This window comes from Mus caroli, unplaced genomic scaffold, assembly GCF_978045245.1.
Source record: "Mus caroli unplaced genomic scaffold, Mus_caroli_1 scaffold_13, whole genome shotgun sequence".
NCBI classification, from domain to species: Eukaryota; Metazoa; Chordata; class Mammalia; order Rodentia; family Muridae; genus Mus; species Mus caroli.
Genome location: NW_028227268.1, coordinates 90,673,605 through 90,686,000, shown reverse-complemented (window position 1 = coordinate 90,686,000; position 12,396 = coordinate 90,673,605). Strand labels below are relative to the sequence as shown.

At 47.5% G+C, this 12,396-nt stretch overlaps 1 protein-coding gene across 1 annotated transcript in view; it reads left to right on the top strand.

Annotated features, from left to right (window-relative positions):
* Positions 1–12,396, top strand: part of Stk10 (serine/threonine kinase 10) — a 93,098-nt gene that overhangs the window by 68,423 nt on the left and 12,279 nt on the right. The window contains exons 10-13 of the mRNA XM_021176958.3: positions 730–860; positions 3,254–3,377; positions 3,689–3,868; positions 10,470–10,562. Coding sequence (XP_021032617.1) covers positions 730–860; positions 3,254–3,377; positions 3,689–3,868; positions 10,470–10,562 — 528 coding nt within the window. The remainder of the gene's footprint in view (positions 1–729; positions 861–3,253; positions 3,378–3,688; positions 3,869–10,469; positions 10,563–12,396) is intronic.

The following is a 12,396-nucleotide window of genomic DNA, read 5'->3' as shown; positions in this document are numbered from 1 at the left end:
GTGGCCAGCAGCTTTTATATAGAAGTGTCTTGTACTTGTTGGGCCAGAGATGTGGTCCAATGGTAGAGTGCTTGCGTTAGGTATATGTGGCCCTGGGTTCAGTCCCCAGAACCATTAAAAAAAAAAAAAAGGCGGTAAGTGTCGAGAGCCCAGGTGAGATACTCTGGGCAGAAGCATAGAGAGCAAGGAACCAATTCTTAGCTTGCCTGGTGTACTCACTCCTCTTGAAGGGGCTGGAAAGCCCTTGGCCTATGTAGCAGAGGCAGGGTTAGGCTCTAGTATGAAGGGCCTTTGGAGCTGGTAGAAAATTCAGAGTCAGTGGGCAGGATAGAGGCCATCAGAAAACCAGTACCGGCCCCTCTCAAAATCCTCAACTGAGTTAGAACCGAACATTTCCAACGGGCACCACATGCCGTACCACCATGACACCTTAGAGAGGGCCAGGGAGTCCTCTCCAAGCAGCCTGTGTGGACTGCAGTTATTCGGTCACAAAGCTGGCAGCAGTCAGTGAGGGTGAACACACAGCTCGTTTTTATGTCAGGTCTGGGTTTTGCAAGAAGCCCTTAGTGAGGTAAGAGCCTCATCCCAGCAGAAGGTAAGTGGCCTAAGGCCAGATGCTTAGGCCTTGTTTGGCAAGCTTGAGGAAGGGGGACAATGGATGGCCACATCCTTCTGAGCCCAGGCTGCGGACCTTACTCTAGCTGAGCTCCGGCACGTTCTCGTTGCCAGGGCTCAAAACTGCACAATAAGACCCTGAAACGGACCCGCCGGTTTGTGGTGGATGGTGTGGAGGTGAGCATCACCACCTCCAAGATCATCAGCGAGGATGAGAAGAAAGACGAGGAGATGAGATTTCTCAGGCAAGTCCAGGGAAGCATCAGCGTGGGGACGGGCGGGTGCCCTGGGAGTGCCAGGCATGGACCTTGTGGGTGGGACGGCTGTCGGTCCATAGCGTGAAGTTGGGGGGGGGTGGGGCTGAGGCAAAAGAATGTGTTTGAGACCCTTTCTCCTGCCTTCATGTACTCACACATCCATCTGTCCGTCTGTCTGTCACTGGTCCATCTTCTCACTCATCCACATGCCCAGTGTCCCATCTACCCAACCTCTATACACATAGCCATGTCTCTGCTCCTCTGCCTAGCAACCTAATCCCCATCCATGTATCCACCCATCCATTGGCCTGTCCATCTGTCCTCTCATTCTTCCAGCTGTCTACCCACCCATCTACAGACCACCTGACTGTTCATCTATATTTTCTTCTACTTATTTGTCCATCCATTCATCCATCCATCCATCCATCCATCCATCCATCCATCCATCCATTTATCTGCCCACCAACCTGTCCACCCAGGTATCCATCTGTCTATCCACCTACCCATGTCTGTACTAATGTCTAATATAGTAATGTATTAATGTACTCATGTCTATACCCATCTATCTGTCTAACCATCCACTTAATCCATCCATCCACCCGCCTCTTCAGTTATCATTCATCCTTACATCCACCCAACTATCCACTCCTGAATCCTCTTCTGGGTGGGGCAGACTGAAATCCAGATGTGTGAAGCGATGCCCCGTGTCACATTTATACCTAAGGGTCCCAAACACAATACACAGGCTAATTCGTGGTTGTGCTGCACACTGTGAGGATACACAAAGTGATGCAGTAGTCAGTGCCTGAGCTGGGCAAAGGCTGTTCTCAGGGACCTCCCCACCACCATCTTGAGCTGAGTTTGTGGGATGAGGTGAAATCCCCAAAGCTAGGGCATGTGGAGGGAACCTGCAGTTGCTGAGGCCCTGACGGATGCCTCTTGATTTATATCGGGACCTTAGAGAACGGGACTCCAAGCCAGAAGGAGAGTGGGACTGTGGTCTGTGGGGGTCGGACCTGAGCTTTGTGTGCTGCGAGGGAAGGGTGGAGGATTCCAGGCTCGGCAGGAGGGGAGGTGACACATAGTGACAGGCCCTGATGTCCCATCTGGCCACTGTATAGGTCTTAGCTGTTGAAGGATAAAACTGACTTGGGTTGTGGGGGCTGTCCAAGACTATCAACCTCAGGCTAGGCTGGGTGGGGCTGGGCGGGGCGGGGCGGGGCGGGGCTGGGCTGGGCTGGGCTGGGGCGGAGGCCAGCAGGGAGCAGAGGTCGGATTCAGTGAACATCTCAGAGGCAGACCAATGAGAACGGGAAGGAGTGGCCGAGAAGGGAGGTACAAGGCCAAGCCAGCTGCTTGCCTGAAGCAGCCTCACAGGATCCTGTTGTCACTAACAGCCTTCCCGGGGACCCTGTTCCTCTTACCGCATCTCTTGGCAGATAAGCTGCAAGCGTTGGGTCTCTAGTTGACAAGTGAGATTCTGCCTAAGTTTTCAGTGTTTAGCGTGCCTTCCGGGGACTGCTGGTTGTGGTCATGAGGATGCTCGGAGCTCCCTGAGACCAGGGCTCTGCAGAGGCCATCATTGCTTTGGAGGAAGCACCCAGCATTCCAGAATAGAAATAGTTTAGGATGTTCCAGGGATTTCCTCCAAGTCTTGGCCGGTGGAATGAAATTTAATTATAAATGACACTGTTAAAAACATCCTTTTAAAAAAAATCACAGCCGGGTGTGGTGGCGAACGCCTTTAATCCCAGCATTTGGGAGGCAGAGGCAGGAGAATTTCTGAGTTTGAGGCCAGCCTGGTCTACAGAGTGAGTTCCAGGACAGCCAGGGATACACAGAGAAACCCTGTCTCAGAAAAAAACAAACAAAACAAACAAACAAACAAAAAATCATGTATTAAAAAAAAAGTTAAAAAAAATCCTTATTCAATCCAGAAGTGAAACTGGGGTGCCAAAAGGCTGTAAGATATTGCCAGTATCTTCCAAAATGTTCTTCTAATTTATATCAGTATTGCATGGGGTATGAATTCTTCTATATACCTATAGTTGCCTTTTATATTTTTCTCTTATATTTGTATCTCATATCAAAGTTTTTTTGTTTCTGCACTTGTTTGCTTTATGTCTGTCCATATTGTATACCACTTTTGGGGGTGGTAGTTAGTTCCTTCCTCCTTACTGATTTGTAAGTGTTCTTTATATATGGAGGACACGCACCTTTTTGTCAGTGGTTATCGAATGAAGCCTGAATCTTGATCCCATCTCTGCCTGAGTCAGCGAGATTCTGCTGCACAGCCCATCCTTCCACAGCTCAGACTGTGAATACCGTGGTCTTGGGGGGCCCCCTTCCCACTGGAAACGTTTGTGTCTGTCAATCCGCAGGCGCCAGGAGCTCCGAGAGCTTCGGCTTCTGCAGAAAGAAGAACATCGGAACCAGACACAGCTGAGCAGCAAGCACGAGCTGCAGCTGGAGCAGATGCACAAACGTTTTGAACAAGAAATCAATGTGAGTGAGAGGAGAGCCCCCGGGAGCTTCTGGCCTGTGGGTTTTCTTCAGGTGGAGGGTTGGGGGGGCATTGTAGAAGTCGTAGAAGGGTGGTTAGGTCACAGTGACCCTGAGTCACACAGGAACTCCCCTGTGTGGAGTGCCATGCCACGGTCCTGCCAGTGCAGAAGAGGAAACAGAGAGGTTAAGTAACTTGCCCTGAGACACACAGCAAAGGGTGGCTGGGCTGGGACTCAAGTCTGGATCTTGAACAGACTCTGAGGTATGAAGTGGCTCCTGGATACCTCTTAGTCTGTCTGTGCACCTTCCAGGCCAAGAAGAAATTCTATGACGTGGAGCTAGAAAACCTGGAGCGGCAGCAGAAGCAGCAGGTGGAGAAGATGGAGCAGGACCACAGCGTGCGCCGCAAAGAGGAGGCCAAGCGGATCCGCCTGGAGCAGGATCGAGACTACGCCAAGTTCCAAGAGCAACTCAAGCAAATGAAGAAGGAGGTGGTGAAAGGCTGCGGGGTGGGGAGCGGGACGGGGGCAGGGCAGCAGAGGAACCTGGAGGCAGGAGCTGACATAGATGCCATGGGGGGTGCTATTTACTGGTTTGCTCCTCACGGTTTGCTCAGCCTCCTTACTTGTAGAAGCCAGGGCCACCAGCCCAGGGGTAGAACCAACCACAATAAGCTGGGCCCCCTACATCAGTCATCCATCAAGAAAATGCTCCCCAGGCTTGTCTACAGGCCAGTCTGGTGAGAGCGTTTTCTCAGTTCAGGGTCCTGCTTTCCAAATGACTTTAGCTTATGTCAAGTTGACATAAAACTCGCCGTCACAGCCTCCCTTCTTGGGGCAGCCACACTGGGGGGTCTTGTGCCCAGTCACAAAGCTATGACACTTGTAGTTCTTTCTCTGTCTTTTGGGTGCCCCTTTCCTGTGTTGGCTTTTACCCCCAGCTGGGTCCTTTCGAGAAGGTTCAAGGCCACCACTCCATATGGTGCTGTAGCCTGCATATAGCCAACACACACCTTCCTGAGGCCCCCAGGCAGCTCTGGGTCTTCCGTGCTGTCCAATGCACTGCAGCTGCTTCTGTGCCGATGGTCGGTTGCTGTAACTGAAGCAGGGAGCTCTGGTGAGGGGGAGGTTGGGTCACTAGGTTTTCCCTGAGGGATTTTACTCAGTTTGCGTGTTGATGAAATTCTGTAATGACTTGTCTCTCAGAATCTGTCCCTGTCATGCAGCTAAGTTTATAAATGGTTCAGAGTTCCCTAGCCCTGCACACCAGATCGCTGCAAGGAACCCTGGGGGCTTCTTAGTTAAAAGCCAGATTGTTTTTTGGTTGGGAAAATGGGGTGCCAATGCAGTCAATGACTTCACTGCCCTGGAATGCAGCTTCTCTGCCGTCTGCCAGAGAACAGGGCTCACTGTAAATGGTCCCAGGAGTCCTTGGGCCCACCTCTTTGCCAAGTGGCCCCATAGGACTCTGCCTTCATTCTTCTTCTGCCCCTTCCCACTGTCATCAGAATGTTTCTAGTATCTTCCATGCCTTCGAAAGGAAACTCAGACCCTGTGCTCGATTGCTGCTTTTAACGTTCTGTTCCCCAAACCAAAGCAATCAGCTGTGAAAGTTCAGTTCTGAGTCTAGCTCTTACGTTGTGTGGTAGAGTGGTCACAGTCACTGGGCTGGGACTGGATGCCACGCCTGGTACAGCGGCCAAGGTACACAAATGAACTGTTCCTTTAGGAATTTTATGTAAATCTGTGTTTCTGAGCTGGAGTCTTCTGTCCCCAGCTCTCTGGGACATTGACAGTGTCTGCACACATTTTGGAGGGTGTCACAGCTCAGGGACGGAGTGGGGCCATCTGTTGCTCTCCCGCTGACATCCTGTGAGTGCATAGGTAATCCTCACTCTCAGGCCCCCCGGAGTCAGTAACGCAGTCCAGGAAATGCACCCAAGGAGGGAGCCAGAGATGGCTCAGCACTTAAGAACACTGGTTCCTTTTCTAGAGGTCCTGAGTTCAATTCCCAGGAACTACATGGTGGCTCACAGCCATCTGTAATTGGATGTCCTCTTCTGGTGTGTCTGAAGACAGCAACAGTGTATTCACATATATTAAATAAATAAATAAATAAATAAATCTTTTTTAAAATATAAAAATAAAAACCTGGGAAATGGAAGAGAGGGTGAGACAGGCTAAGCTTGTGGGGGTTGGAAGTCAGATGGTGAGCACGTGGCGATGACATCACACAGATGCTCTGAACCAATCCTGTGTTTCCTTGCTGCCTGCATGCCACTTCTGGGTGAGGTGTCTGTCCCAAACTCTTTTGCTCCTTTATTTAGCTGGGAGATTGGTTTCTTTTTACTGAATTCTGACATTCTCTTTATATTTGGGACTTTATGAGATGTTATTTTGCAAATATTTATTCTCCACTCATGGCTTGTCTCACAAACCTAATTGTTTTGTTTATTCTTTTCTTTTTTCTTTTTTCTTATTTTTTTTTTAAATTTTTTTGGTTTTTCGAGACAGGGTTTCTCTGTGGAGTCTTGGCTGTCCTGGAACTCTGTTTTCTTTAGGGTTGACTCTTTTGATGGCTTATTAAAGAAGCCAAGGAGGAATCCTTCCCCAGCCCAATGGGATGTGCGGTCTTTTAGAAGTTTACCATGCTTGGTTTTGTATTTCCCCATGAGATCATTCTGTAAGGAGTAAGGTGTGGACGGGCTCAGGGTTTGCTGTGGGCTGCCTGCCTGTCCCAGCACTGTGTTGGAAATAACCATCTCCTTCTGCCAAGTGTTCTTTAGGGAGAAGGAGTCGACCGTGATGAGCCAATCTGGTTTGGTGCATTTAGGGTCTGCACATCGCATGGGTTCATCTGTCTGTGTCTGTGAGCCCAGACTGGTGAACCTTGGCATCAAGTAGTGTGAGTCCTGAGTCACTGGCTGTTCCGCCTCTCTGCCTTTTCATTCACATCATAGTATTACCTTTGTGTCTATCAATTTGGGTGAAACGGCCATCAGAACAACACTGAGCCTCCAGTGACAGGTTGTTTGTTTGTTTGTTTGTTTGTTTGTTTGTTTGTTTTTCAAGACAGGGTTTCTCTGTGTAGCCCTGGCTGTCCTGGAACTCACTCTGTAGACCAGGCTGGCTTCAAACTTAGAAATCTGCCTGCCTCTGCCTCCCAAGTGCTGGGATTAAAGGCGTGCGCCACCACTGCCCGACTGTTAGTGATTTTTAATTTTTTAGTATACAAATCCATTCTTGTTTTATTAGAATTACATTTATGTCTTCTGGGGAGGGTACTTTTATAAGATACTTGAAAATTATCAATTTAGGGGACTGGAAAGGTAGCTCAGCAGTTAAGGGTACTTAACTGTACTTTCAGAGGACCTGGGTTCAGTTCCCAGCACCCAGGTTGCAGTTCACAATTCTCTGTAACTCCTGTTCTGGGGGGGCAGGACTCCCAATTCCCTCTTCTGGCCTTTGTCATCACAAGGCACATATATGGTGCACAGATATACATGCAAGCAAAACACCCATAAACATAAAATAAAATAAAAATTAAAGTGTCAATTTAGCTAATTACTAAAGGATAGAGCCACATGACTGTTTGTGCAGTGGTCTTGTATCTAGCCTTACTATCTTGTTCTAGTTTTTTTGTTTGGTTGGCTTTTTTGTTTTGGTAGATTCCTTGAGGTTTCCTGTATACACAGAAACAGTTTCATTTCTTCTTTGCAGTTGATGTACCTCTTATTGGCTTTATGTGCTGGCTCAGGTCCAGCAGGAAGTCAGCTAGAAATAGAAATAGTTCTTCCTTGTCCCCAGTCTCGAGAGGAACGTGCAGTATTCCCTCATTAAGTCTCTTAGCAACAAAGCATTGATTTGATTCTGATTTTTTTTTTTTTTTTGAGACAGGGTTTCTCTGTGTAAGAGCCCAGGCTGTCCTGGACTCCATTTGTAGATCTGGCTGGATTCAAACTCACAGAGATCTGCCTGCCTCTGCCTCACAAGGGCTGGGATTAAAGGTGTGTGCCACCACTGCCCAGCTCTTTTTTTTTTTTTTTTTTTAAAGACAGGATCTGTCTTATTAAGTAACTGGCCAGCATAGAACAGGCTAGGTAGATCAGGCTAGCTCTGAGCTCAGAGATCTACCTAAGTGCTGTATTAAAGACCCTGCTGGCCGGGCGTGGTGGTGCACACCTTTAATCCCAGCACTTGGGAGGCAGAGGCAGGCGAATTTCTGAGTTCCAGGCCAGCCTGGTCTACAGAGTGGGTTCCAGGACAGCCGGGGCTACACAGAGAAACCCTGTCTCGAAAGAAAAAAAAAAAAAGAAAGACCCTGCTGGCTTAGTTGTTGGTGGTGGTGGTTGATTGGTTTGGGCTTTTTTTGTTTATCAAGATAGGTTTTTTTGTCTGTCTGTTCTGGAACATACTCTGGACCAGACTGTCCTCGAACTCACAGATATCTCTCCTGAGTGTTGGGATTAAAGGCATGTTCCTCTACCGCCTGGCTCAAATTCTTTTCTAATATACTCTGCAACTTCCTCTTTGACCCATAGGCTACTTCCTGTGAATTTTTAAAAAGTTCAAGATTCTTTTTATGGTTGAGAACTGTTAGTAAATGTCCCTTGCATGCATGCTCTAGGTAGAGTGTAGCATAAACGTCAGCTTGACTGTCCTTCATGTCTCCTGCAAACTTTTCCCTTCAGTATTGAGAAAGGCACATTAATGCTTTTAGCTACAAGAAGGGTGAGTTTACCTGTTGCTCATGTGTGTGTGTCCATGTGTATGTGGATGCATATGTGTTTGCAGATGATTCTGAGGTCAGCTTTTAAGTGCTGGCCCTTGGGGCCATTTACCCTATTTTTTGAGACTGGGACTCTCGCTGGGACCAGTGGCCCTAAGGATTCCACTGTCTGCCACCTCTGGGATTACAAGCTTGTATCAGCACACCTTGCTTTTCTCTCTTTCTTTCTTTCTCTCTTTCTTTCTTTCTTTCTTTCTTTCTTTCTTTCTTTCTTTCTTTCTTTCTTTCTTTCTTTCTTAAAGATTTATTTATTTATTTTATGTATTTGAGTACACAAATGGTTGTGAGCCATCATGTGGTTGCTGGGAATTGAATTCGGAACCTCTGCTCACTCCGGCCCCGCTCGCACTGACCCAAACATTTATTTATTATTCTATCTAAGTACACTGTAGCTGTCTTCAGATGCACCAGAAGAAGGCATCAGATCTCATTACGGATGGTTGTGAGCCCCATGTGGTTGCTGGGAATTGAACTCAGGACCTTCAGAAGAGGAGTCAGTGCTCTTAACTGCCGAGCCATCTCTCCAGCCATTTTGTTTTGTTTTGTTTTGTTTTGTTTTGTTTTGTTTTGTTTTGTAACAGAGCCTCTCTATGTAGCCTTTTGCTGTTCTGAAACTCACTATATACCCAGGCTGACCTCAAATCAGGATATCTCCTATGCTACTGCCTCCTATGTCCTGGGGTTGAAGGCATGTGCCAGCACACCTGGGGTCCTTGTTTTCTTTTCTTTTCTCCTCCTCCCCCCTCAACCCCCATGAGAGTTCCAATGTGTAGTTGCTGGGAATTGAACTCAGGACCTCTGGAAATGCAGTCACTGCTCTTAACCACTGAGCCTTCTCTCCAGCCCCAATCCTTGCTTTCTTTTAACTAGTGTTTACATAGAATATATTTTGTGGGGCTGGAGAAATGACTCAGCTGTTGAAAATACTTACTGTTTTTGTATAAGACCCCAGTTTGGTTTCCAGAACCCATATCTAGCCTTCCCAGGTACCTGCACAGAGAAGTACAGGAAGTACTCATATATACTGATATATACAGGGTATATTGTATATACAGGATGTATATGTCTCGTATACACAGAATGTATTATATATACAAGGTGTATATATATCTTCTTTATACAGGGTATATATGTACATACCCCCCCACAGAGACACATACATAAATATACATAATTAAAAAAATAAAGCAAATCTTTGAAAACTTTTTTAATCCTTCTAACTTGTTGAGTAACATTGGTCTCTTGTTGACTATATATAGCTGGACTGCAGCCTGCAGGTCTCTGTTGTTTTAGTTGGGGTGTTTCTGCCATTTACATTTAAGGGATTGTTTTCCTGCTTGTTCCTCTAGTTTTTGTTTCTCTATTTTCCTATTTCTTGCCTATTGTTTGGAGTATTTGACTGTTTTTACTACTCCACTTTAATTCATTACTTGGTTTAAATATTTGCCTATTTGAGTATTATACTTAGTGCTTTCTCTCAGCCTGTAATGCAGTATGCACACTTTTGTCATTCAGTATCTATTTAGAATGTGTAATGCCACAGTGAAGTTACAGAAGTCTTGAAACCCTATACATTTCTTTTTGTTTCCGTAAGTACCCAGCCCTGTTAGCGTCATTTAAGACAGAACTTGCCTCTGTGTCAGAGGCTTTGTTTCTCACAGCCTTTCTGAAGTGGTCTTGATCTGTCCTGGTGATGCTGGAGGCACGGCTGACCCTGAGGCCTTTGTGGGGTTCATTCCTAGAAACGAAGGATTTCCTTTTTCTGATTCTCTGGCCAGAAACAGGAGGTTCCCTGGGAACTTTGCGCTGCCTTTTCTGTTACTCCACTGTGTGTGTCTGGGGTAGAGCAATGCTAGGGAAGAGTAAAAAGAGTAAAAAGAGCCGTTCCTTCCCGTGTGGGTATCATCTTGGGTAGACACCATTCCAGGGACGCTTATATCTCCCAGGAAAGAAGCCAGCTTCTCCCAGCAATTTAGCAATGGGCCCTGCAAGAGTGGCGTGCTTCCTCGAACCAATCCCTGTGGCCAGGGGTGCGGAATGCTCTGGGTCCTGCACCAGCCTAGATTCCCCCATGAGCCTGGAGGGAGTCCACTCACCTGCACTAAAACATCTCAGCAGAGGGCCAGGGATCCTGCAGAAGCAGAAACACCGTAGGAACTGAAATTGACAGTGACCCCAGAGACCTGGGGTATTGACAGCATATGTGCACCACTGGTATTTCATGCATTGAGAAGACTAGGGTTGTAATGCAGCCAGAGAATGAAGAGCCATGGTGCGAGCGGTCCTCTGCTGTATCTGCTGCAGGTGAAGAGTGAGGTTGAGAAACTGCCCCGGCAGCAGCGGAAGGAGAGCATGAGGCAGAAGATGGAGGAACACTCTCAGAAGAAGCAGCGGCTGGTGAGTCTCCAGCCTCCAGCACTCAGCTGTGAGAACCCAAATGGCAGCTGGCCCCTTCTTTTAACCTGCCCAGGCCTACTGCCTGAATATCTGCCTCCTGTTTTAAATGCCTAAATCTAGTCCATCGCTCACTAGCTGCTGTAGCCTGCACCCTAGTCCTGCCCGCCTCACTGCAAGATTGTTCATATGTCACATCTCCTGTCAGCCCAGATCGGTCACCTGCCTGCCTTGGTGTCTAAAAGACATCAGAATCTTGATCTCTTAGACCTGGCTCTATTCTTATGTCCTGAGGAGGAGCTTGCTTCTGTCCCGTTGGCAGGCCAGGACCTTTGTCATTCCTGACCCAGCTTTCCCCTCCACTCCTTCATCTTTTCCTGACATACAGTATACACACACACACACACACACACACACATGCCAGACATACACACAACAAACACAATACATTTACTCCTTCACACATTAACACACATGCCTCAACACATAACATACAACATACATACATGCTAAACATACACTTCAGATAAACACCATATACACATGCCAGACATACACCTAACACATTCTCTACTACATATAATACATACCCCAACACATAACATACAACATACATACATCTTAAACACACACTAAAGATATACACTACACCAGAGATACACACAACACACACATGACACATGCCCTCAATATGATACACTATACACATCCAACACACATACCTTGACATATAACATATATCATAAATGCATACTAAACACACACTACAAACACACACACCTTTCCATACTCCCATATTTCTCTAATCTTTATGCCTGTGCATCTGTCAGTGTTGCTGGGTCCCACCTTTGTTACAGCTCTCCTGGCTTCAGAGCTGGTTTCCCTCCTTCTTCCTGTCCCCTGCACTTCTTTTTCTCCCAGCCAGCTGGTACTGTCGACATGAAATCCAAATCTACCTCTGTCACCCTTTCTTCCCTCAGCTCTGGGCCTTCAAACCCTCTGATGTTGCTCTCATCTTGTTTGTAAGCTAAGGGCCAGCTCCTCACTGCTCCTGCTGCTGCCTGGCCTGTTGTGTTGGTCCCTCCCATCTTGGCCTTCGCCCTCAGGCTAGCTTCTCCCCTTGCTGTATCCTCCTGTTTTCCTCACTGTGGGGTCTTTGCGCATTCTGCCTCCTCGGCCCTGGGTGCAGGAGTCGGAGCCTGCATTTTCCAGGTGCTTGACACATGATCTGGTCCAGTGTTCGTGGTCCCTTGGGGTTGGAGTTATTTGGTTTTCCATTTGCAGAGGAAATCAGCTCAGAAAGGTGACGCTGCAGAGTTGATGGGAGCGGGGCAAGGCCTAGTCCTTGATCTGACTGCAGACTTCCCATCCTTTTCCGAGCACCTCACAGCCTGTGCCTTTCCTCTGGGCAGGGTTGGTTATTAGTAAAAGAAACTGGCTTTTAAGCTCAGTAGCACAGAAGGGCCCATACCCAATCGTAACGTGCATTCCTCAGCACGGTAAGAAGAGGATCTTTACTAGTTTACCACAAAGGGATAGATCTCTGAGGTGACAGGTCCCCGGACTCATCCGTATGTAAAGTGATCGTGGACTGAAATGGTGCGCTGCACCTGTTATTATGAGCAGGTAACTTTTTAAAACACAGGGCTAGGGGCTGGAGAGATGGCTTAGTGGTTTAGAGCATTGTCTGCTCTTTGCAGGAGATCTGGGTTTGGTTCCCAGCAACCATGTTTTGCAGTTCACAGCCACCTATAACTCCATTTCCAGGAGATCCAGTGCCCTCTTCAGGCCTCCGCAGGCACATGTGATACATATATACATGCATGCCCGCCAACAA